At 42.5% G+C, this 24,540-nt stretch overlaps 1 protein-coding gene across 1 annotated transcript; it reads left to right on the plus strand.

Annotated features, from left to right (window-relative positions):
* Positions 1-19,471, plus strand: mthfr (methylenetetrahydrofolate reductase (NAD(P)H)). The gene is made up of 12 exons (XM_011472982.4): positions 1-337; positions 432-687; positions 2,413-2,651; positions 5,251-5,361; positions 5,437-5,630; positions 11,594-11,844; positions 14,121-14,255; positions 14,949-15,129; positions 15,970-16,152; positions 16,229-16,330; positions 16,410-16,529; positions 18,724-19,471. Exons 2-12 carry the CDS (start codon positions 446-448, stop codon positions 18,937-18,939), a joined length of 1,974 nt encoding a protein of 657 aa, XP_011471284.1. The 5' UTR covers positions 1-337; positions 432-445; the 3' UTR covers positions 18,940-19,471.
* The last annotated feature ends 5,069 nt before the right edge of the window (positions 19,472-24,540 follow it).

A 24,540-nucleotide genomic window follows, 5' to 3' on the forward strand; every position in this document is an offset into this window, starting at 1 on the left:
ATCCGTGAACGCATCAGAAGTTTCTGCAGGCTCGGTCCCGGCCGGCAGCCTTCCATTCGGTGCCGGTTAAAGGAAACCGTGCCGCTAGAGCCGCTCCGTCTGCCGCGTGCCCCGGCGTGTAGCTGACCGTCCACGCGTGTGCACGGAGCCGAGGCCGCTCCGGTCTGTCCGCGTGACTCCACGAGCCGCATGCTAACGTCTGTGCTAGCGCGGAGAGCGACCCCGCACACATGTGCGCGCGCTCGTGAGACAGAGTGTCCCGTCTATAAAAGTCGCGTGTGTCTCTAACTCGTTATCGTCTCCGACGCCGTGCAGAGGCAGCCGTAAGGAGGAGGAGGTATGGTTGGGTGGGCTCGCACGTGAATCTGAGCCTGCGGGGGTTCAGAAAGCAGAGCTAACCGTCTCCGGTCGCGGTTGTCTGACTGTTCCAGCTTTGTCCGCCGTCATGGTGAACCAGCGTGTGGACGGAGGCTGGCAGGCCTGCAGGAGCGACTCCAGCGGCGGCAGCAACAGCAGCGGGGAGAGCTCCAAGGACAGCTCCCGCTGCTCCACGCCGCTGCCGGACTCAGACCGTGGGGACAGGCTGCGGGACAAGATGCGGCGGAGGACCGAGTCTGGAGACCGCTGGTTCTCGCTGGAGTTCTTCCCGCCGCGCACCGCCAGCGGGGCCGTCAACCTGATCTCCAGGTGGGTACAGCCAAACCCGGTTCCGAGGAGCTCCAAGGCCGAGTCTGACCGGAAAACTCCTAACGGAACAGACCCATCTGGGATTTGAACCCCCGGTACTGAATGCATACAGTCTGATCGAGCTGTTTATTACACAAAACGTACATTTCCATGGTCTTTATGAGGAATATAAGCAGTTACATTTAGTGCTGTCATGCAGTTTATTTTTTGTTAATCATGACCATCATCATTTGTGGTATTGTTGCACAGTAAAAGATCAAAATACTGGTAAAGTAGCTTTATGAAGAGTTTTTATTATTACAGACTTCCAGCCTTTACTTTCACAGTGCCAAGGCAGATTATTGTCTATATAAAACGGTTAAGAGTTTTAAAAAAATCATGTCTATAGAGTGCATTCATTAAATTAATCAGAAAACAGGAAAAGACTTTCTGAGCAATCCAAAAATATTGACCACAAACTCGCACATTATTCCACAAGTTATCACAACGGCAAGACAGTAGAAAAGACACGAGTTTTTTCTAGTTTCCTTTAACTTGTTTGGTTCATTTCATAATTTTGAAGACTGGGATGCAGCAGAAGAGAAAAAGTGAAGAGAAGGAGAAAAGGAAACACGAGGAGGTGAAACACAGAAGGAATTGAACTATTTAGACTTTGTTTCTAAATTAACTTTAGCTTCATCATCTGGACAAAAACAAGCGGGAAGAGGTGACTGTTCTCTCTGAACTGATGCTTTATTCAACCCATCATGACGTTCAGAGCGAGGTCGGTAGCCGTTGCCATGACAACGCGTCCTGCTGGATTTTAAATGTTATACTTTTTTGTGAAAAACAATTGAAACATTGAATATAACAAGATTAAAGTACAAAAATTTGATTTAATATATGTATTTGTTTTGTAAGTGACCATGTATAGATGGGGGTGATGTGCTGTATCAGAAATGAATGGACTTTACAGAAGTGACAGTCTGACACGATCGGGCCTCTACGTCGTCCATTAGTTTCTATAACGGACAACTCATCGGGCATTATCACTGACATAGTAGACAGTTGTAATTGATTCAAAAATCACATTTATGTGATTTTTAACATTTTTTTGCTAAGTTGTCTGTAGTTAATTAATCGCGATTATTTGAGACCCTTAGTAAAATTGACATTTAAAGGAACCAAATAAACTTTAAAGCTGTTTGTTACACTTTACTGAAGTGTTTGTGGTTGCCTAGAACCCTAAAAACCTCCACCGTTGATGAGGTCCTCACGTCCTCAGGCAGGCTGTTCCCATAGGCGAGGCCCGTAGTGTTGGGACATGGCCTCGCCATTGGTTTTTGTTCAGACTCTACAGTCCTGCACCTGAGGACCTGAGGGCTCTTGGAGGCTCATAGTCTAAAAGTAATTCAGATAAAAAAGAGGCTCCAAGACCATCTTGACTCCTATGGACTAGTAAAAGAATCTTAAAATGGATCCTAAAGCAGGGACATGAGAATCCGTGTAATGTGTTCCTTCTCTTGGTTATAGTCAAAAGGCGTGCAGCTGGGTTCTGGACCAGCAACCGTGTCAACCGTGTTTTTCTCTACCACAGAAAGAGGGGGGTTACAGTAGTCGAATGCAGATTTCATGAAAGTATGAATAAAGATTTCAGCACTGGCTCTGGATACACCTTTAAATCAGAATTATGTCAATTTTAGGCAAACCTTTCAACCTGCCTAAGTGCATGTGTTGCATTGACAGATTTGACCGTATGGGTGCTGGAGGGCCCCTGTTCATCGATGTCACCTGGCACCCAGCAGGAGACCCTGGCTCAGATAAGGAGACCTCCTCCATGATGATTGCAAGCACTGCGGTCAACTATTGTGGCCTCGAGAGTGTTCTCCACCTGACCTGCTGCAACCAAACCAAGGAGAAGATCACAGGCTACCTGGCTAAAGCTAAACACCTGGGTCTGAAGAACATTATGGCCCTGAGAGGAGGTACGACTAAAATGTTACTCATCCCTGTTCTTCTCAGAATCCACACTCTCCTGAGGTCTTTGGAAGGAGCTCTGTGGTTAGTTTCTCATTGGACTTTGGTTTTCAGTCGTCCTTTTTCCTGACCATCCTCAGACGAAAAGCTCTTTCATGCAGTTTGTCACTTTGAATCACTTCCATCTTCAAGATGCTTTTTTTTTCCTACTAACTTGCCATTTCCAACAGCTGAGCAAACAGATGAGAGCTGAAAGCCTCTAGTGTTGGACAGATTTTACTGTTACAACAGTTATGAATCTTTTGACACACTAGGGGTATATTTGAATAAACCCCTTTTGTAATCTAGGCTAAACTTTATTCATCTTACCATGAATCATCATAAAGCAACAAGTTGCTGGATGTTTAGAATCATTACGGTCAGGTTTACAAGTAATGCAAATCTAAAAGGGGTGGTCGCAAATGAATACAATTACAACGCAGTATTCCTTATTAACAAATAACAGCTAACTACTACCTATCTAACTAATGAACGAACTATATAGGTGTTGTAGAATGACTATATGTGTGTGTGTCAGTGCGCTGTGTGTGTAGAAGGAAGGAGCACACTCGTGTGTTGGGGTCCGTGTTGATTCTTCCGCAGTGGACCGCTCTCTAGCTGCATGTGAGGCTTCACCTGTGCTCTCTGGTACAGACATCTTCTCAGAATATTCTATATTGCCCAGTAATAAACAGACTGCAGACACTATGTCACCTTTCTGGAAGCCATGAAGCCTGACACCCATGAAGAACGCGGGGCAGGAGGCTCCACCTTTGTTTATACAGACACGTAACTTTGCGCTGCACAAAATAGTTCCCAAACAAAACATATAGTGATATTCATGGAAATCTTACAGCGTGCGTTCATGTTTGGTGTTATGGAGTGAAGTAGAACAGTAATAACACCCCCCACCCCCAAACACAAAATCCTCCGGAACGCACACAGCTTGTAATAGAAATGAATACAATGGAAATGAATAATTAAAACGCAGTAAATTTATTGTATTTCCTCGCAAGACAGAAACTTCTGTTGTAGAATGAGGATGTGTGTGTGCTGCTGAAACCACGCGCGCGCGTGTGTGTGTGTGTGTGTGTGAGAAGAGGGAGCGTGTGCAGCGTAGAGGGAGTGAAGGAGAACATTAATACAAGGTTTCCCCCAGAAACCCTTGAAGTCTGAACACAGGACTAGCAGAAATAGTAACTTATCAGCAAAGATGAATGTGTTTAATCAGTTTATTATAGTTCCAATCATGCACCATGTACAGAACTTTAAAAAAAATAAAAGTGCAGTGATGAGGTCATAACCGCGGTGATGCGGTTATCGTCACACCCCTACTGTCCACACACACTCAAATGTTCTAAACATACCTGTTGGCTCCAAAAATGTTCACACACAAACATGTCAACACGTATACAATACAACTAATGTTCACACACGCATACGTATGCCTTCAGACCAACAGATGTGAAACATTTCATTCAGTCACACAAACCGTGACAAATGAGGTGAGCTAACACCTGTGCTGGAGTGAGTGTTTCTGTTCTTCTAAAATGAATGATGGAATGTAGAAAGACAGAGGGAGAGTGAGTGGTGCTCTGTCAGTGTCTGATCTCTCTTTCTGCAGCAGTGAATGGACTAAACAACAAAAAGGGACAGAAAAACTGCTATTAAATGCCATGAGGGTGAAGATGTGGAGACGCCTAACTTTGATGCTGCTGCAGAAAGAAAGTTAGTGTCAAAGTTAGTCCAGGCTCTTGAAAAAGGTCAATCACTCACTTTTTGAGTGGAGAACTAAAATGCAGTCAGAACTTCAGATATCCTCAGTCTGTTGTGTTCTGAATGTAGTTAGTTGCATAACATGCTGAGATGAGTTTCTGCAGTAGAGAATTGGAGGTTTCTGGACAGCGTTTCCAGAAAGAGTCCAGCTGGACTTGTTTCTAGGAAGGGCTGCATGTCTGAGCAGCAGACCTCGGCTGCTGAGAAGCGCTGCAGCTGTTGCTGCTCTGTAGCTGCATGTCTGAGACACAGGTTTATTACGTTAAAGAGATAACACACGTGAGCTACGTTCACACCACCCTTGCCAACATATGTTAATGGTCTGAGTAAATGTGTGCATTTGTGCTTTTCAGGCTTCCACGTTGAAAACTCTCATGTTCATACTATGCATGTTTTTAAGCTCAGTTTTTGTGACTGTCCTGCTCTAGTACAACAGCTTGAACCAAACTGCAGGACTGCAGAAGGTTCTGGTTCAGGGTCTCTGTGGACGTTGAGCGTTCGCCACATCCTGTCTCACTTTCCTGCTGGAACTGCTGTCATCCTGTAATCAGGAACATCTGCGTATTAGAATGAATGCTGACTATAAATTGAACAATGAAGTCTGAAGGAGCCTCTGATGTGCTTTTATTGTAGAGTCAAATCCTGATCTTCATCCCACTTTCTGTTTTCAGCAGCAGATACTTTCTGAGCAAGTAGACCCAAAAATGTATAACGGAGTTGTTTTTAGGTTTTGGAGGAACGGTGATGGACGTCTCGTGAACTTTGAAGCCTGGAATTGTCGTCTCTCCACAGATCCAATAGGAACAGACTGGGAGGAAGAGGAGGAGGGCTTCAACTTTGCCGTTGACCTGGTTAAACACATCCGCTCCGAGTTTGATGACTATTTTGACATCTGTGTTGCAGGTATGTTTCCACCTTCTGTGTAGCCCCCTGAAGCTGAAGTGTCCCTCAGCAGGTGGTTGTCCTCTGTGCCTGCAGGTTATCCCACAGGCCACCCTGAGGCTGACAGCTACGAGGATGACCTCCGACACCTGAAGGACAAAGTGGATGCTGGAGCAGACTTTGTCATCACGCAGTTGTTCTTCAGGGCAGACACCTTCCTCAAGTTTCTGGATGACTGCAGGGCCATCGGCATCACGTGTCCCATCTTACCTGGAATTTTTCCCATCCAGGTGATTATTCAGCTTTTCTACCAGCAGAAATGTTGGTCTTTGTTTTAGACCAGAAACGCTAGAAAGTGTTTTTCCTTTTGTCCTGTTTGTCAGGGGTGTTCTTTTGGCATTTAGTTTTGAGTTTGACTTCTTTAACAATCTGGGCTGATTTGTCCTTGAGCAAGGCAGCCAGCAGGGTTTAATATGAAAATCCATCAACAGCTTCTCCTTTAAGGAATTGAGCTTCAGGGGGCCGTGTTGTCAGTCCCTCCAGGGTCTTTACCCTGTGATGGCATCAAGTCCTGCTCATTACCCTTTCTCACCAAAATCCTTCAGTCACAGCAACTTTGGCCAAAACCATCACAATCCAGTTTGCAGGTTCAAACAGATGAGTCATCAGTCGAACCAATCAAATGTGCTCAGCATCCCCACGTCTTTGTTATGGGGATTCAGGCGTGGCAGATAAAGTCTGTTCCAAAAATCCCATCTAGGATGCGTACTTTACAACACTGAAGAAACATGGAGAAGGACTGAAAGTTTATGTTCTAAGGCTGCAGGCATGTGTGTGAATTCACTGTGTGTGTGAACTGACACATGAACACTTCACAACGGTCCCTGTTTGAATTATTTGTCTGTAAATTTAACCTACGTGTGAATCAAGTTACCGTGTCTGGGTTTAAAGAGTTTTTTTTTAAAGCACACGGAGTCGATTTGATAGAAGACCTAATGATCTGTCAAAGAAAGCAAAACCACTAAAAGTACAGTTTATGCACTGATCATGAATTGAAATGATTTCATTAACAGACAGAAATGTACATTCACTCTCAGTGATCTTTCTAACTGAAACGGCTGTTTTATAATGTTTGTGTAAAATAATGCATTTCATTTCAAACTCAAAGGCTTCTTCAGACAAATAAAGTCCCAGTAGTTCAACTAAAAACGACACTGAAGGGAAATAATTTTCTAAAAAAGCATTAATACTTTTTTTAAAGTGACATTTTTGATATCAACATAAGATAAACTAGTCAAACCTCAGGGTTTTAACTTTTTTCTCTAGTTAAAAGAAGAACCAAGCATGTTTTTTTTCTACTGGGAATAAGGGCAGTATCATTTGTGTCTTCACTTATCAACACCTCATTGTGCATGAAAAGTCTAAGCTTATATTTTCTGACTAAATACAAAAGCACTAAAAAGAGGAGCCTTTGATTTTAGTTATGTGGAGTTGGTAGATAAAGTATTTTATGGAACAGGTTTTTTAACGACAGTTGTAAAAAACCAGGCAGCTTGTCATGTGACTTGCTTTAATAACTTTCCACGAATGCAGTGACCCTTTTCGAAGAATCTGCACAGACTTATCAGCTGCTTCTCCGCCTTTTTATCAGACTTCAGGGTGGAGTTGCAGATATCTGAGCTGCTTTTAAATGCGCCAATAATTCTGTGACAAACTACATGGAGTTTCAAACTGAAAACACCAAAAATTTAAAGTATTTTTATTCCTACCAGTCTTGTGTCATTTGTATTGTAAGTGTTCCATAGAAAGGATGTTCACAGAACTCCAGTGAACTCAGAAGTCTTTGCGTCTTTCATGAACTGATTTGTCCTCCTTTGTCTTTGAATGAGGTGGAAAAACGTTCTCGATGTGGTGAGCGGTTCTTCTTCATTGGAAGACGGTTTCTGTGGAGACAGCAGGGCCTGCAGCATTTGCTCTGAAGGCCACTATGGACATTTTCCATGTCGGAAATGTCGGCCTTTCATGATATCCGTAAATTAGAAGTGTATCATTCGTCAATAGGTGCATATGTCCATCAAGGATTTTGGCTGACGGGTCTACATGAATTTGGTTTAACATTTTTGATCAGTTGAGAATTACACAGTTTATATGTATTTTACGTAGTTTATACACAATTATTATGTATATATTGCACAATTATGCGTAAATTTTGCAAGAGGCGTACACAAATTTCTGGCTTTCCGAGACTGTTCCACGTATGTCTAATGGACTTTCAACACATGTACCACCAATGTATAACTTTTATACGGTGCAGATCACGTTAAAATTGACGCCCAAATCATTAATTAATTGCATATAAAGAGTGCAATAATCTCACACGGTTCATGCATGATTCACGTATTGTGTGACGGGTATATCAATCGGCCAATCTTTCCACCCTCTGGCAGTTTTCCGCTGGATGAGATGGGAGGGGGGTCAGGTCCCTTGTGGGGAGGTGTCCAGCTTCCCACAGATGGCGATTAGGTACGACGGGCGCAGTTGAGATTCTGAACGCGCCGGGCCTTTCTCGCGGATGTCCCCGGCTGCGTCTCCCGCCGGGGTTCCTGTACTATCCAAGGCAAGTAGACTGCCTTGGATAGTGCCTAGCACAGGGGTCGGGAACCTATGGCCCCCGAGCCATATCTGGCTCTTTTGATGGCCACATCTGGCTCGTAGACAAATTATATAAATAAAAAAAAAAAGGTTTCATTAGATCAGTCCCTCTCGGATGCGATGCCAGTTTGTAATGTCTGGTGTCAATTCAGAGCCTGATGTATGGCGCATCAAATACGTAAAACCGTGCATCAAAACCCCAAATCTGTAACGGCCTGACACCTGTGAATAGCCGTCCTGGCAGATCCGCCCTACTGTCTTTGAGAATAAAAAAGGGAGGGGTAGTGGGCTCAGGCAGCAAGGTGAGCGGTGCACTGATTAGAGCAGCTGTCCGTCACATGCCACACACTGCAGCGTGTGAGTATTGCTGTACGGACAATGTTTGGCTCCCCGTCTGCATGTGAGCAGTCTTTGTCACATCTAAAGAACATTCAGACCTTCGATCACGTTTAACAAGTTGAAGCTTAAACTCACCACGTATCAACCAGACAAGACCATCAGCAAAACCACCATGCAGCACCAGAAGTCACATTAATGGTAGCAACAGCATAATGTAGTGTCCCTTTCCCACACTGAGGCACAGAGACTTAACTTTTTTTAGGATTCTTTATTCTGGTTACTGCAGGCCGTAACAAACGCAGTACAATTTATCCAGCAACTCCTGAATCTCTCCTGCTGAGAGCGCTCCCCCCCCACTTTATATTCCCCCACTGTTGCACCAGCCCTCCTATTTCCCTTATTCAGCCCATTGTTGAACCCCATTGGTCGAAACTCCCCAACGACAGGCTGAGCGACAGACCTGAGGGCCAATCAGCATCTCTGCTTGATGCGTTCAATGAATACACTCAGTCCTCTACAATAACAATTTTATTAAAAAAGAATCCACAGAATATTATTGTAATATTATTGTACTTTAAAAGTGTTGAAATTATATAAAATGCACACATTTATTTGTATGTTTAGTTTTAAACATATTGTATGGCTCTCACGAAATAACATTTAAAAATACGTGGCGTTCATGGCTCTCTAGCCCAAAGAGGTTCCCGACCCCTGGCCTAGCAGCTGACTTAGAACTGGTGCAGACCAGGGGAATCAGACTGTTTTAATTAAAACCAAATATCGCGATGCTAGCCATGGTGCTGACGGTTTAGTTGTACCGTAATTTCCACACCTGATTATAAGCCGCACCAATTACATTTTTAAAGGATAAACCATTTTGTATGTAAGCTGCACCTGTCTATAAGCCGCATGTGCCCACATTGAAATATGTTGTAGAATGAGGATGTGTATGTGCTGAAACCGCGCATGTTTGTAAGAAAGGGGAGGGAGCGGGTGGCGCAGAAGTGTGTTGGGGGTGCGCGTTCATGTTTGATATACAGAGGGAAGGGGAACTGTAATAAATGAAGGTTTCCCCCAGAAGAACGATAAATGATTCTTTATTAACCCACTCTGGAGGCTCCGAACGGGGAAGTGAACCCCAAAGGAAGATCCCCAAAGTCGGAGAGGATCTCCCTGCATTTTCCAACCACTGTCAGAAAGAAAATAAGTAATCGCAGGAACAGTTCAACACGTGATATATTTACAAAGAACGGTACACAGAGCTTTCAAAGTTTTAATAATATACCTGAGCTTTTCTTTCCAAACAGAGCCCGTGACACGGTCGTAACATGGCAGCAATAATATGGTAGTAACAGAGGTGGTTAAAAAAAAACATACCGGTAAAAGTCACTGAGAGCAGCAGTAACTTATAGGCCTCCTGTTCACTGAAACCATGGAAGTCTTCCTCCTCAGTGTGGGATTGGAATAGTATCAGACATTCTTGGCCACACTCTCTCAGTCTCTCCTTTTGTTGTCAGTGTCACTCAGCAGACCGGCTTTTCCAAACCTGTTGGTGATGGTGGATTTTTTCACACTGCTTTTAACGATTGCTTTAACTTGAAAGCTGCATCATATGCATTTCTGCATTTCTTCTTGCATTTTCCATGATGAGGGTCTGTTCGTGCTATTCATTCACAAAGCAGGAATTCTTCCTCACACATATACCGCATTCCCCCTGTCTCACTCTTACCCTTTCTGCTCGAGCACCCCTAGTGGCTGTTAGAAAAAATGCATTAAAAAAAAGAAAAAAATTAGCCGCATCCTTGAATAAGCCACAGGATTGAAAGCGTGTGACAAAAGTAGCTATCATCTGGAAAAACTTCACGCAAAGAACCACAACTTTTCTCACTTTTTGTAATGAATTTTTTCCACTTCTATTCACGTATGACCTATTTTAATCCGTGCAATATGCACAAATTTTACGTAGCGCCAGTGTGACACAGTCTTGAAAGCTAGTTTGTTTGCTGTTGAACGTAACTGGTAATGTACTAAGACCTGACCAAAGCAGCTATCCATAATCTACAGATTATAATGACTTTTTCAGTTTCTCTGGAGTTCTTGTGGTTCTACCCTCTAGTTCTAACTGACCTGAATATCCACATGGGGAGAGTTTGGCCTGAAAGATGTCTGGTAGTAAGATTACGTGTGTCAAATTTTGTCCAAAATATGGCAACTGTTTATTGTTATCGTTTTTTGTTTTGGGTTTTGGCTAAAGCTACTGTCTAAATGGAAAATGAGTGCCAACTTGTTCATCTGTGATTTAAGCAACTCAAAGTTAAAGAGTCTTTTGGATTTCTCTGTATCAAGTTTGTCTCAGAAAAGTCAAAATGAAAAATGATTTTAGTGTGTATTCAGACTGGACTCATCTGGTTCGCTCAAAGTGAACCAGAGTTTGTTTCCCCCACAATCCAGAACTTGTCAGTCTGAATTCACCCAAGCAGACCCTGGTCCCGGTCCAGGAACAGCTCTTGGACCCATCTTTGAGGGGGTCCCTGTTCGTTTCCAATGGGACTGAGCTTCAGTTCGCTCTGAGTTTTTTCTGTCGGAATAGGGTCCATGCTTGGAAAGGAACTACTGAACCAAAACGGCCACCGTAATCTGGCATTATGGGATGTAACATGACGACGAGACCCAGCAACTCCTCAATGTGTTCGGATGAAAGCAGGCTCATTAAAACAACTTTTAATGTGATGCACATTGCTTCGCACACTGTTTTTCACAACAATCTGTTATAAACATTTATCGGCGTTCCTTGTTAGTCCTCATCTCCTCAGTAACCGCCTTGCACCATGCGTCCACCGGACCACAGCAGCAGTACGGAGTGTCAAGCCTGACATTTGTACTGATGTTCAAAATTGGTCACCGAAATATAAAGTTTGAATCTGTGAACTATCTCGACAAGGATTGTAGGACTTCTATTATTCTTTCTTTCGTTGCTTTGCCCCGCCCTCGTAATTCCTGGCAAATGACTGAAGAGATCTGTGGTCACATGGTTTTGTTTACAAGCTTTGATTTGAAACAAGAATGTCCGCTTTAAGGCAGTCTAAATACAGACCAAACGCAAGGTTCAAGGCTCAATCCACAGCAAATTAAGTGGACTCTGTCTGAACCAACTGACTTTTCCAGTCTGAATACACCCTTAGTTCCTGTTGCCTTTTGTGGGACCCGATTTCTGTAAAATCAGCTTGTAGTCAGCAGATGGACCTGTCCTTTTGTTTTGCAGGGTTACCAGTCTTTACGTCAACTAGTAAAGCTGTCAAAGCTCGAGGTACCAGAGGACATCACCAAAGTCATCGAACCCATTAAGGACAATGATGCTGCGATCCGTAACTATGGAATCCACCTGGCTGTGGAAATGTGCAGCGTCCTGCTGGAATCTGGAAACGTACCGGGTCTCCACTTCTACACGTTGAATCGAGAGGTGGCCACCATGGAGGTGCTCCGACAGCTGGGCCTGTGGTTAGAAGATCCCAGGTCAGTCAGGAGACTTCAGTTTGGGTTCTATTTTACAGTTTAATAGGAGTTTATTGACTGATTTGTAAGCGGCGCTGGAATTTGAAGGAACAAGAAGCCTTTAATCCTCTGAGCAAGGTCACTATGGTCACAATAACCCTTCCTCGCTTCTACTTCTGCGAGGAGCCACATGTCAGGATCTCCACCCCCAATGTTGGGGGGAACATTCAATCCAGAATGGGTATTGTGAAGATTTTATTGGTACTACTCCTCTTATAGATTCTGCTCATCGATCCAGTATTCTTATCAATACTTTTCTGTTTGAAAATGAAGGGGGAGAAGACAAATAACAAACTATGAACATAAAAACCTTTTTATTTTAGAACCATTTAAGACACGATAAATGTAACGTCCTGTGCTGCAGTAAAATGAAATTATCAATAAATACTAACATGTCTTTGTAGTAATAACATATATTTATCGTAATAACATATATTTATCGTAATAACATATATTTTAAGGTGACAGTTCCTACGTCAAAAAAACAATAACAGTGGAAATAAAAATGCTCAATGTTGAATTTTAATTCATTTTACATTCTATGTCAGATAATTAATTATTGTTGTTGTGGCACAACGTTCAGCCTGTTAATATATGACGATTGTATTTAAAGTACTGGTAGCTATATTCTTTTACCCCTCCTTTTTATTCAAATTTCATGTTCTTTTTTTTTTTTTGATAAACAACACTTTAGTCACGTGCTCAATGTGTCTACAGCTAGCATGCGCACCGTTGAAACAATAGCGGCGTTTGACGTCTCACATGGACGGTCAAATGCTGCACACCTCTCCGCTAGAATGTGATGTATTTTAGCGTAATGTTTGAACAGGTTACAGGTGTCACCGCCCTCACAAGCCACGTTTTTGCTGCCTGTTGTCTGCAGCTACTTAGGAAAAATACAGACACACTTTGGACCTTTTTGCTTCTCTCTGCCATCTGGGCGCATCCACATATGTGGGTGAGGGAATACTGGAGCAGGAAAGGCAGTGAGGAAAGACAGAAACACGGCCTGTCTCTTTATGCCACATGGAAACGCAGTAGTGCCCGCTAGGGGTGTTGGAAAAAAATGTTTCTGCGATATATTGCGATAGTTCATTTGGCGATACTTGTATCAATTCTTAGAGCAGCTCTACACCTCAAAACCACAAGATCTCAGCTAGAAGCAGCTTTTTTCGTTGTTATGAGACATGAACTACTTAGTTTTTACTTGGGGTGGATACAGAACAGAAACTCTGTTCCATGTTGCTGCCAGTAACATAGAAACACAGATTGCAGTGCTTTTTAGCGGCTCAGATAAGAACGAGTGAAGCACTGCAGCTGCACAGAGGCTAATGCACGGCGCATCAGACAAAATGCTGTCAGCAAAGCGGGTCGAAGTTCTGCAGAACCTCACAGCGCTGAAATCTGTGTTTACTTCCACATGTGAGAAAATGGGGCGGCACCTGTCACGTAAACAAAGCTTCTTAGCCACATTAGAGTGTTTCCTTCATCCTGTCACGCTGCCTCATCATCACACTTTGTTTCTGGAAAAAAAAAAAAAAAAAAAATTTCCCCCTTTATTTTTGAAGTACCATTCAGACTCCTGAACTGTTTAAAAGTACTGGAGAAGCTACATTAAGCAATGTCGAAAATAAACAGCACTTTATTTCGTCAATCCTACTTTTAGGACCTTATTGGTAAAGACATATTCATTTCATTTATTTTTCATATACTGAAATATATTTTGTTGTGGAAACCAGACAATGTTGACTGTTCCCTTAACATAGTTTAAGTTACCAAAATAAAAGCACGATGAATTAGCTTCGGTAAAAGCAACTTATCTATGAGATACAGTTGCAGTGCTTAACATTGTGATTACTAAATAAACTGAATTTTACAATTTTAATACAATTAAAGACACTGATATTCCAGTAGAGTTTTTTCTAAGTCATACTTAAAAAACAAAAAAAAGGAAAATGTGTTGCGGTACAAAATCAGGATACGTATCGTATCACCAGACTCTTGCCAATAAACACTCCTAGTGTACGCCGTGTCCGCGCTGTTGCAATGCCGCATCGTTGAGAAATCCTGTTTAGGCTGACACTTATCCGTCTGGTAAAATGGATGACGTGGCATTAGTGCCAAACGGTACCGGTTTCAGTACCGCATCCCTACTGCTCACTGTCTCACTTTTGTCTCCTAGAAGGTTAAATGTAATTTAAGAGATGAACCTGACTCTCAGTTTATTTTGGTGGCAGGCGGCCTCTTCCCTGGGCAGTGAGTGCCAATCCCAAGCGGAAGGTGGAGGATGTTCGGCCTATCTTCTGGGCTTCCAGGCCCAAGAGCTACATTTACAGAACCCAGGAGTGGGATGAGTTCCCCAACGGTAGATGGTAGGATTTACTCCACGAAGGTTCACAGGTCAAACCTCTTTGGCATGTTTCTATTTGATAGATAGTTCTTGATTAATTATTTATTTTCTTCTAGTTTTCCATCAAACCCTGTATCTTCTGTCTGGGCACTTTTGGTTCTAGTAATCAGCAGTTGAACTATACCTGGGAAATCTATAGGACTTAAGTTACTGTTCATGCCATGGAGAAAATTAGAGAAACTAGAGAGGAAAAGAAAACTTATTATTGAGATGGTAATGCATTGCAGAAGCCGGTGAAGTGGAATTTCAGTACTCTGCCCTCATCCTGGAATCCTTTATAAAAGAGCTAGAAATTCAAAAATCTGGTCCTAAAAAGCAAGTTTAAACGTTTTGCTTGGAAATTAGATCTTTAACTTGTAAATGTTTTAAATACTCTTTGAATTGTGCTGTTTGTTTTTTTTTATGTTTGTATTGATCAGTGCCGTTGTCTGAGCCAGGACTCCCTTGAAAGAGATTGGTCATTTCAGTGGGACCTTTCCTGATTGAGTGAAGGTTAACAGATAAATAGTCTCTGCCTTCAGAGTTTTTTTTAAACACAATTCAGCAAGTACACAACGGGGAACACACAAAACTTCCAAAACTAGACAACAACTTGAAACGGCATGAATGAAGATGCTCAAATGAATGAAAAAACTTGTCCTTCTTTTCTCTTCAGGGGAAACTCCAGTTCTCCGGCGTTCGGTGAGCTGAACGACTATTACCTTTTCTACTTAAAGAGCAAATCATCGAAAGAAGCTCTTCTTCAGATGTGGGGTGAGGAGCTGAAAAATGAACAAAGCGTCTTTGAGGTCTTCACCAATTACATCACAGCTCAGCCAAACCAGAGTGGACACAAGGTAGAAGTCCGGGTTTTGTATTGTTGTCGGATTCTATTCAGACTTTGTGTGCTCTGCTGTGGCAATACAAATTGTGGTGATGGTTAGTGTTACCACAGATGGAAATAAACGGCACACACATTTACTAAACATTAAAAATCATAGGTGTCACATCTTTAGATAGATAGATAGATAAGTCTTTATCTATTCCACGATGGGGACTTTATGTTCACCACAAACTATCGAAGAGCTGAAACAAACCTGCAGAAAAGCCACTTGGACGACGACCTCCGTCTCTCAGTAAAGTCCACCAGGGGACCGTTGTGTGGTGGTGTAAACTTCTGAAGGCGCTCTTACTACACCTCCATCAGTTTGTTCCATTACTGTGGTTCATTGCTGTTGGTACTGTGCTTCTTACCATTTTTCCCTGTTCCAATGTGTCTCCATTTAGCTACTGACATGTAGACAAGTCTGATCACCTGCAACTGAGGTCAGATGGTTTAGGTTTTGGGGCTTTTTTCCCCCTCTTTTTTCATCCAGCTGACACGAAACTGTCCAGTCCTTGACCGACTGTGAATCACAGGTGAAATCAAGAGAAAATCTCTTGTTTTGTTGTTTACAGCTTCTCTGTGAGCTCCTGTTCTATGAATTCACCTGAAAGCGTCAGAGTGAACCTGAAGCCAGATGCACTCAGAAAGTTTTCCCTTGTGGGATTTTCTGCTGCTAATTCTGCTCAGCGTTCACTGAAGACCTAAGCAGACGTACAAGTCACCTGCATGCGTCATTTGGCTGCTGCCTAGGATACGTCTTTGAAGATGACGATCAGTCTTCTGAAACACTGAGGCTTTGACGGTCTGCTAGGTCATGTGTTTACCATGGAACGACGACCCTCTGGCTCCAGAGACCAACCTCCTGAAGGATCAGCTAGAAAAAGTGAACAGACGAGGCGTCCTTACCATCAACTCCCAACCCAACATCAACGGCAAACCCTCCACAGACCCCATCGTAGGCTGGGGGCCTGCAGGAGGATACGTCTTTCAGAAGGTCTGAACCTTATTCATCCGTGGAGAAGTTGGGGTGGGAGGTGTTCTTGTCTGATTCTATGTCCCACATCTCACAGGCATATCTGGAGTTTTTCACCTCGAGTGAAAATGTGACTGCTCTGCTGAAGGTGCTGAAGAAATACGAGCCGCGAGTAAACTACCACATAGTCAATGTGCATGTAAGTTGGACGTGTACACAACCTCCTATCTGGTGACCATCATGATGCATTTGATTAATCATGAATGTTTGGCGTGCAGGAGCAAAACCTGACCAATGCCGCAGACATGAGGCCGAACGCCGTGACGTGGGGGATCTTCCCCGGCAGGGAGATCGTTCAGCCCACGGTGGTGGACCCAGTGAGCTTCATGTTCTGGAAGGTGAGCTGTTGGAAACGTCCACGTTTAAAGCTTCAAGTAATTGCCCCTGAAACTCTACTTCATTAAGATCATCATAAATGATCAGGATAAGTCATGTGTTGTTTCTTTCTTTGAAACATCTCCATGTTTGTTCTGCTGTTTTGGCCCAAAAAATGTTATTTTCTGTGGGAGAACAAGAGTTAGCATTTTTGATTTATCGTGTTTTACACTCAATAGGAAACATCAGATTAGAAGGCAAATCATCAATAGATAGTCTGGCGCATTAAGTGAGACAACATATTTAGCAAAAAGTCCGTCTGTCAGTCAGACAAATTTATGTTTGCAGTAATTCTAGAACTTGTTTGAAACATGCTACATGTTAGAAGCCTTAGACATGTTAGCGTATTTACAATACCTTTAACGCCTAACCTTGTTTGCGACATGTAAAAAAACACAGTTGGGCACTGCGCCACATTAGCGTATTCACGATGGCGCACAACCTTGATTGCAACGCATGAATAAACTAGTGATGCACGATCATGACTTTTTACAACAGATACCGGTATTTTCCTGTATCTTGAAGCGGATACAGATACTCAACCGTTAAGAACAAAATATTATGAAGTACAAAGTAACAGCGAACGGTTCTTATGTGTTCAACAAATTTGCAGAACTAGTTTTACCTGCAAATGAATTGAACAGATTGCACAAACACTTTATTAGTCTTTTCAGTCTGCCATACATCTGTGAACAGAGAGAGTGCATTTCATTGGTCAGAACAAATACTAAGACTTTACCTTAAATACCAATCTGACAAGTACAAAAAAAGCAAAAACTATTGCTTTGTTTGAAACTGAAGTGCAAAATAATAACTTTAACGTTTTTGATGTGCAAAATAAATGGTTGCTCATAGAAATAATTTTTTCAGAAACAGGCGTTCCAGCATTTTGCAAACCAGAATGACAAAAAGAATTAAACCACCACAATGACATTTTGTTTTTTTCTTTTTAACCGTGATTGGATCAATGGGAGATTTTTCCTGACAACAAATAGCATCTCTGCTTTTTGTCAGGTTAGCTGTTGATTTTTTTCATCCAGCACATCTGCAGCAGAGGGAAAAAAACGCTCACTATCAATGCTGGTACAGGGCGCTAAAGATGCAAACCCCGCAGTATAAATTCTTTTTTTTTTCCAGAATGGGCTCTAGCAATGACGGCAGCTTCTTGTTCTTTCCACACATCGCGGTGGTGAATTTTTAAATAGCTTGTGAGATTTGTGGTGTTAAAGCTTGACCTTTTCCCTCTTTGTGACACTTCTGTTGAACACATTTCGAGTGAGTCTTTGGTCTCAGACACGGTAAAACAGGCACACATGGGTGAGAGCTGCGCCATGTTGCAGTCAGAGCTCTCAAGCTCAGGCACTGAGAGGTGACAGAAGTTTGCAGGATGGGAGGGGTGAGCAGACACCTTGCTGACACAAGTAAATACAGAGTGGGGAGTGAGGAAGCAACGACAGTTTAAGCTTTTAGTTATCGGATCCATTTTATCGGCAATTTCTTTTCTTATCGGCATGACGTCTTATTGTCCATCATCGGCCGATAATTATCGGTATCCGATATTATCGTGCAACGCTAGAATAAACCAGACGGACATTTTGACGGAGCGCCGTTTTACCTCTCAAAGTAGGATGAGTAAGAACAACCAGAGTTGATCTGTATATAAGGTGCTCTGGATTGTAAGGCGCATTGTCGTTTTAAAAATTAAAAAAGTTAAGGTTTTTAAGTGCGTCTTATAGTGCAGAAAACAGGGTATCTTTTTTCTTTTAATCCCTGAAAAAGGAACCCATTGCAGTCCAAATCCTGCTGCTGCAGAGCTTCACGCTTCATTTGCTGCAGTCCTGAATTATGGGTTCAAATGTGCTGCTTCAAACATCACCCTCCAAAGAACCATGGGAAATCCCATGTGAGACAGTGAAGGAAACACCAGACCACTGAAATCATGGGCAAAGAAAAAAAACAAATCCAGCTTCTTTTTTTTTTAAATGGCCTCATAAAATGAATGCTTTAAACTGGTGTCCTTTTAAAGAAACATCTGTCAGACATCAAGTTCTGTCAAAGACTGAGGGACTCTGAGAAGAGGTTTCCTCTGCAGCAGTTTGAGGTGGCAGCAGGGCGTCAGCCTCTGCTTGATCTCCTGACCTGTGCTGTCTTCTTCAGGACGAGGCCTTCGCCCTGTGGATCGAGCAGTGGGCCAAGCTCTATGAAGATGAGTCTCCTTCTCGAATGATCATCAAGTACATTCATGACAACTATTTCCTGGTCAACCTTGTGGACAATGATTTCCCTCTGGAGAACTGCCTGTGGCAGGTCATTGACGACATGTTCGAGCTGCTGGACGCTCCACCAGAGCTGCTCGGCACAGAGACCACCTAAGAATATAAAGAAAACCACTTTGACTGTGTGCTTTTTTTGAAATGGTGCCTCTGATGGCAGAACCAGCATATTTAGGAGGAGTTTAGGTTGTTTTTCTAGATGCTGATGGATGAGCGGAAGGGAACGATGTGGGTAAAAAACTCTGTCACCTTTTTATACTGTTTTTATAAAAGAAAAGTCAAATGTAGTGTTTACGTTTTTAGCCATGTCCTTTCTATATCCTAAAAGGAAAAGACTTTTGTTTGCGTGAAACGTAATGGTGGGAAGGTTTCACTGTTCTCACCTTCATAGAAGGCTTTTTAAGGCGTTTGACCTGAAATGAATTTAGCTCTTAACTTTTGGCTGGATTAGCAGCATGATCCTAACTCCCCCCAAGAAATGGCACATTTTTGTATTCATTAGAGGAAATCGTTTCATATTTTGTATTTGAGAAAGTACATTTCATGAATAAGCTATGGCTAAAGGCTTCAAACCTGTCTGTAGGATTACAATGATGTGAATTATTAACAACAATAAAACTGCCTCCAAACAATGTTGTTGTGCCTGTTTAGATGATTTGTAGCAACATCAAGTCACAACAGATGTGATGGCCCAGACCCACCACCCCTTCCGCTTGGCAATGATCTCATCGAGCCTGTAAACCTGGGATCATAGTGACTGCTAACGGTCACCTAAAATCAAGACATCTCCCGCTAAAGGCCACTGGCAGCATCAGCTCACATGCAAGACAAAGCTCAGAATTTACAATTTAGCTGTACTCCCCATCCTGCTTTATGGTTAGGAGACAGGGCCTTTAAAAAAAGAGCTTAGCAGCAGGAATAGATGGCTTTGACGATCTATTCCTGGACCATTGTGAACATCAACTCCAACGGGTCTCTACCAGAGCTTTGAGAGCCTGAACCTGCCAGCCCCACGCCTCCTTACTTGTTGCATAACGCCACACCGGATGGTCTGGCCACGTTCTCCGTCTTCCCTCTTACCATCCGACGCGAGCCATTTTGCAGTTTAAACCAGGGGCTGCAGCCCCCCCCTGCAAGAGCCTTGATGATTATGGAACTGATTTGTCCTTTATTACAACTGGCTTGTGTCATGAACTGGTGGTGGAGGCAGTGGCGCCTCCAGAAATTTTTCATGGGGGTGGCCGGTAGGGGGCCACATTAAATCTTGGGGTGGCACACAAAAACCATGAGCTAAATTTTTTAAATTCATTCTACTAAACGTAGTAAAACAACCTTTAGAAAATCAACAGAAAGTTAAATGCCTACTGATTTTTTTCTAAAACATTAACTTATAGTTGATACTACTGTAAATTCTAGTAGATATCATTAGGCCAGTGTTTTTCAACCATTTTTGAGCCACAACACACTTTAACCTTAAAAGAAATCCCGCGGCAAACCAGCAAAAAAAGATGTAAAAAAAATTTTTGAAAAAAAGGAGAAACTCATAGTCTGTATTGATCTACAGTCCCTCTGCAATCTCACATGCATTTTTGTGATAATTGTGGCAGAAAAAGCTGATGTAATAAAAGTTAAGTGAAAAGATTCAAAAACTGTTTGATGTGTGTTCGTTGTTGTTACAAGACGTTAAGAGGAGAGACTCATTGTGCGCTGAGACGCTGTCACTTTAACCCAATGCATCATGGGAGATGTAAACAGCCGCCAAACGCAAAAATAGCGTCTCTGAGCTTCATGGTTTTGTTCACTTTTCACGGTCTGATCCCGGATTCTGTGGAAAGCTACACCACTAAAGACGAGCTTTATCTGGTACTTTTCTTGGAACTGAGCGGCTTTATGAGCAGAATCTGAACAAGGAAGTGAAGACTTTAACCACTTCTGATTGGTCAGACTGATGACATGTGATTAAGCCTTCAAGAATGATTGGTGGAGACAGTAAAAGGGGCGGGGCCTTTCAGAAAACAGTTAAAACTGCAGCTAAATCGGGGTACTCCCATTCTTATCAAAATGTTTTTAATAGAATGAAATAAACACAAAGAAAAAAGTATTTACGATCTTTTTATATTCCTAATTTCAAAGTGTTTTATCAGGGGCTGTTTGGATGAACACAGAGCTGATATCCTGGAGATGGAAAATGTTTTAGATCAGTTAATGACGGTAATTTCCCACGGCACACTGGTGCGCTGCGGCACACTGGTTGAAAAGCACTGCATTAATTCTAACTTCACCAGTTGTTCCAGGAACAGGTGGAGGACTTTTTGCTGAGTTCTGCCTTGTTTCTCTGAGCAATGATGCTGACTGTCCCTCATCAGATGCCGTCTTCCTCGTTCTCTTCTGTCATTCATGCTGGCTGTGGATCATGCTGCTCTGTCTCATCTTCCTACACCTCTGTTGCTCCCCTACCATCTCTTTCGCTCCTTCTGCTGTACTTTTCTTCTTAAATAAGAATATATGTTGAATTTCTCTTCATTCTCTGAAAATTGACTTACACAAGCATCAACTAATGACTGTAGGTAACTCTGTGGAAACAGGACAAAAACCCATCAAAATGTTGTGGTAACACAACAACCAGTGCTTAAATAGTGCCATAAAAATGAGAGGCGCGTGTGACAGGGCCATTCTTTTTTACATATCAATAAAAAGTAATGGCACATCCACCACCGCTGATGATGTGGCGTATTTGCACAAAGTATTTGCGCAAAATACAGATCAGGTGATCTAAAGTACAGTAAAGAGATTGTTAAAAGACACCACTGAAAATATTTAACAGGCATGAAAAGAAATGTAGTGTTTTGGGATGTGTGATTGTGTGCGCGCGCGCATGTGTGTGTGTGTGTGTGTGTGTGTGTGTGCGTGCGTGCAGAAACTGGTGCTCGCGCGATGCAGGAAGAGAGGGGGGAGAGCGCGTGTGAGTGTGTGGAGCGCATACACACGCGGTCAGTCGCCGTTTTGGACTTAAGGAAAAAGTCATAAAGAAAGTTCATCTTTAGGAACTGAGACTGGTTCTTTTGTCTAACCGGCCCAGAGGCTCTGGGGGTTCGAACGCGGAAGTGAACCCCACGTCTTATACATCTTCTGCGTCCCACGGCTGGTCTTTAGATGTCTGCGCACTCAGAGGCAGCAGGGAGGGGAGGGGGTGAGGGCCGGTTTAGGTGATCAGAGCGACTTGCCCGCTTGCTGGCTGTGCATTTGGGATGAATGCACAACTGGTCCTACCACAGCTTATAGTGGCTAGTGGGGTGGGGTGGCCAGGTGTCGGAGAGGGGTGGCCGTGGCCACCCCTGGCCACCCCCTGGTGGCGCCACTGGGTGGAGGACCCAACATACAGGAGACCAGGCTTGGTGACTGGAAATAAACATTTAATTAACAAACTGAAACATGACAAAACTATGGGGAGAAACAAAACTGTGACAAAACAGAGCAGATGAACAGAAACCAAGACACTTAAATAGGCTGAGGGTAAATAAGTGAACTGAAGACAGCTGTGGATCATGGAAAACTGGAGTGACTGACAAAAAGAAAAGCAAAAACATGACCATGAACAAAACCATAGAATCCTTACAGCTTGGTTCTTTCCGGAGCCCACTATGTGGCGGTCACTCCATCACAATGCACTTTGGGACAAAATTATGCCCTTTATCGAAAGACCATCAACTAAACCAAAGGCCACAGCCACTACGCACATTTAGTTCATTTTGCACAAATGAAAATTGGTCATATGTGAATATATGTGAAAAAAAGTGAGAAAAGTTTCATCTTTGCTTGAAATTTTAACAGCTGAATGAGCAACGAACGAACCACTTTAAAACCATGAAAGAATTATGAATAAACCACTCAAAGAACACGGAAATTAACATAAAACCACACTACACAAATTGTGCATGAAGCATGCATGCTCAATGCACTGTTTATATGCAATTCATTAGTGATTCGTGCGTCATTACGTAATTAAAGCTGAGGAAGACGTTCCTTAAAGTTCCACTATGATCATCTTTTTAATTATTGTCAAAGCTTTTTTAGTGGCCTTGATGATGATGATGATGACGATGCAGTTCTTAGCGAAAATAAAAAAAAACCTGGGTTGTTTTGTAGGACATAGTTTCTGCAGGGCAGCAGGAGTTTTATTAGTAGTTCACCTCTGAGTTGTGGGCAGGGGCCTGTTTCATAAAGGAGGTTCAACCAACTCTGAGGTTGAACTTGAACTCTGAGTTGGTCAATCGGGAGATTAACAACTTTGAGTTTTTTTGTTTCAGAGAAGCTGATCGGAGTTAGGTCAATCAACTCTGAGTGGACTGATTCGGAGTTTAGCGTGCGCACCGCGACTATAAGAAGCCATTATCAATGGAGCGCAGATATTACGAGTCACCATGGCAACCGTGGAAAAAAGAGGTCTGCGTATTTTTCGCCAGCTGACCTTGACGTGCTGCTGCAGAGTTACAGTGAATATGAGCACATATTCCGGAAGAAAAAAGCAACACCGCTGCATCTGCAAAACAGAGACAGTTAGCGTGGAAAACATAGCTGCTCAAGTTAATGCGGAAGTTTGCATTTAAATCATTGTTATAAAATATTGGCTGTAATAACTTTTTAAATAGCGTAAGGTGTGAAATAAAAAGGTTTTATTCCTGGTGTAATTGCAAGTAATGCTGCATAGTGTACAGAACCAATCTGGGGAAAAATGCATTTAATGTTGATAATGTTTAGATGACTTTTTTGTTAACCTTCCCCTCTTGCAAACGTTGGTCAGTTTAATATTAATACATGCAATTGTGTTTTTAAAAGTGAACTTTTGTCTACCCTTGTATTGATCAAGTGGTATAGGTTTATTTGGGATTAAGAAAGTAAGCAGTGCTAGCAAATTGTGTTTCCAAAAAGTAATTGTTACATTAATCTAATTCAATGTCCCTGATTTCATTTTCATGTAGATGCAATCCTGCAGGAATTAAAAGAACATGGCAGCAGCTACAAATGAAGTATAAAAACATAATTCAATCAGGTCAAATGTGAGCATGTCATGGATGTAGCCTTTGTTGACAATATTTGACATATGAAACATCTACATAGCAATACATATATCTAATGTTGTTTTCATTGTATATATGTAATTGACTGCAACGAAAAACGGTAACGCTCAAACAAAAACATATGGGGAAATGACACAAAATCGAGTCTAGGTCTCAAAATCCTCGCACGACGTAAATGTAATTCTCTAGGAATTAATGCAGCCTCCTCGTCTATTGGGTCCTCCAAAAAAGAACAAGCCATTCTTGTCACTTAGACCGTCTCTGTGTGACGGAAATGTGGGCAATGAAGGTTAAAGCGAAAAATACCGCTTCGTCTTTAAAATGGGGAGGGGACCGGCAGAAACCTTGAGTTTAGAGAATAAAACCTGCTCCCGACCAGGTTAGGTTCACAGAGTAAGTAACCATGGACACTGACTCCGAGTATAAGTTACCTCTCTTTCAGAAACGGGTTTGACTTACTCTGCTTTCTCTGGTTTAACAAACCTCCCATTCTGAAACGGAAAACCCAGGGTTTCCCTGATTTCAGGGTTAACGCACTCAGAGTTTACACTTAACCTCCTTTCTGAAACAGGCCCCTGGACTATTGGAGCAGAGCAACACAAAGTTCTTTGTTTACACGCTCT

Source organism: Oryzias latipes, chromosome 7 (assembly GCF_053564925.1).
Source record: "Oryzias latipes strain Hd-rR chromosome 7, Olatipes_Hd-rR_3.1".
Lineage (NCBI taxonomy): Eukaryota > Metazoa > Chordata > Actinopteri > Beloniformes > Adrianichthyidae > Oryzias > Oryzias latipes.

Bases quoted from the DNA above. Each gene is read 5' to 3' on its own strand.
- mthfr (XM_011472982.4), top strand. From the start codon at position 446: ATGGTGAACCAGCGTGTGGACGGAGGCTGGCAGGCCTGCAGGAGCGAC. The intron at 5,362-5,436 runs GTATGTTTCCAC...CTGTGCCTGCAG, and splicing joins TTTTGACATCTGTGTTGCAG to GTTATCCCACAGGCCACCCT. The intron at 16,153-16,228 runs GTCTGAACCTTA...CACATCTCACAG, and splicing joins GAGGATACGTCTTTCAGAAG to GCATATCTGGAGTTTTTCAC.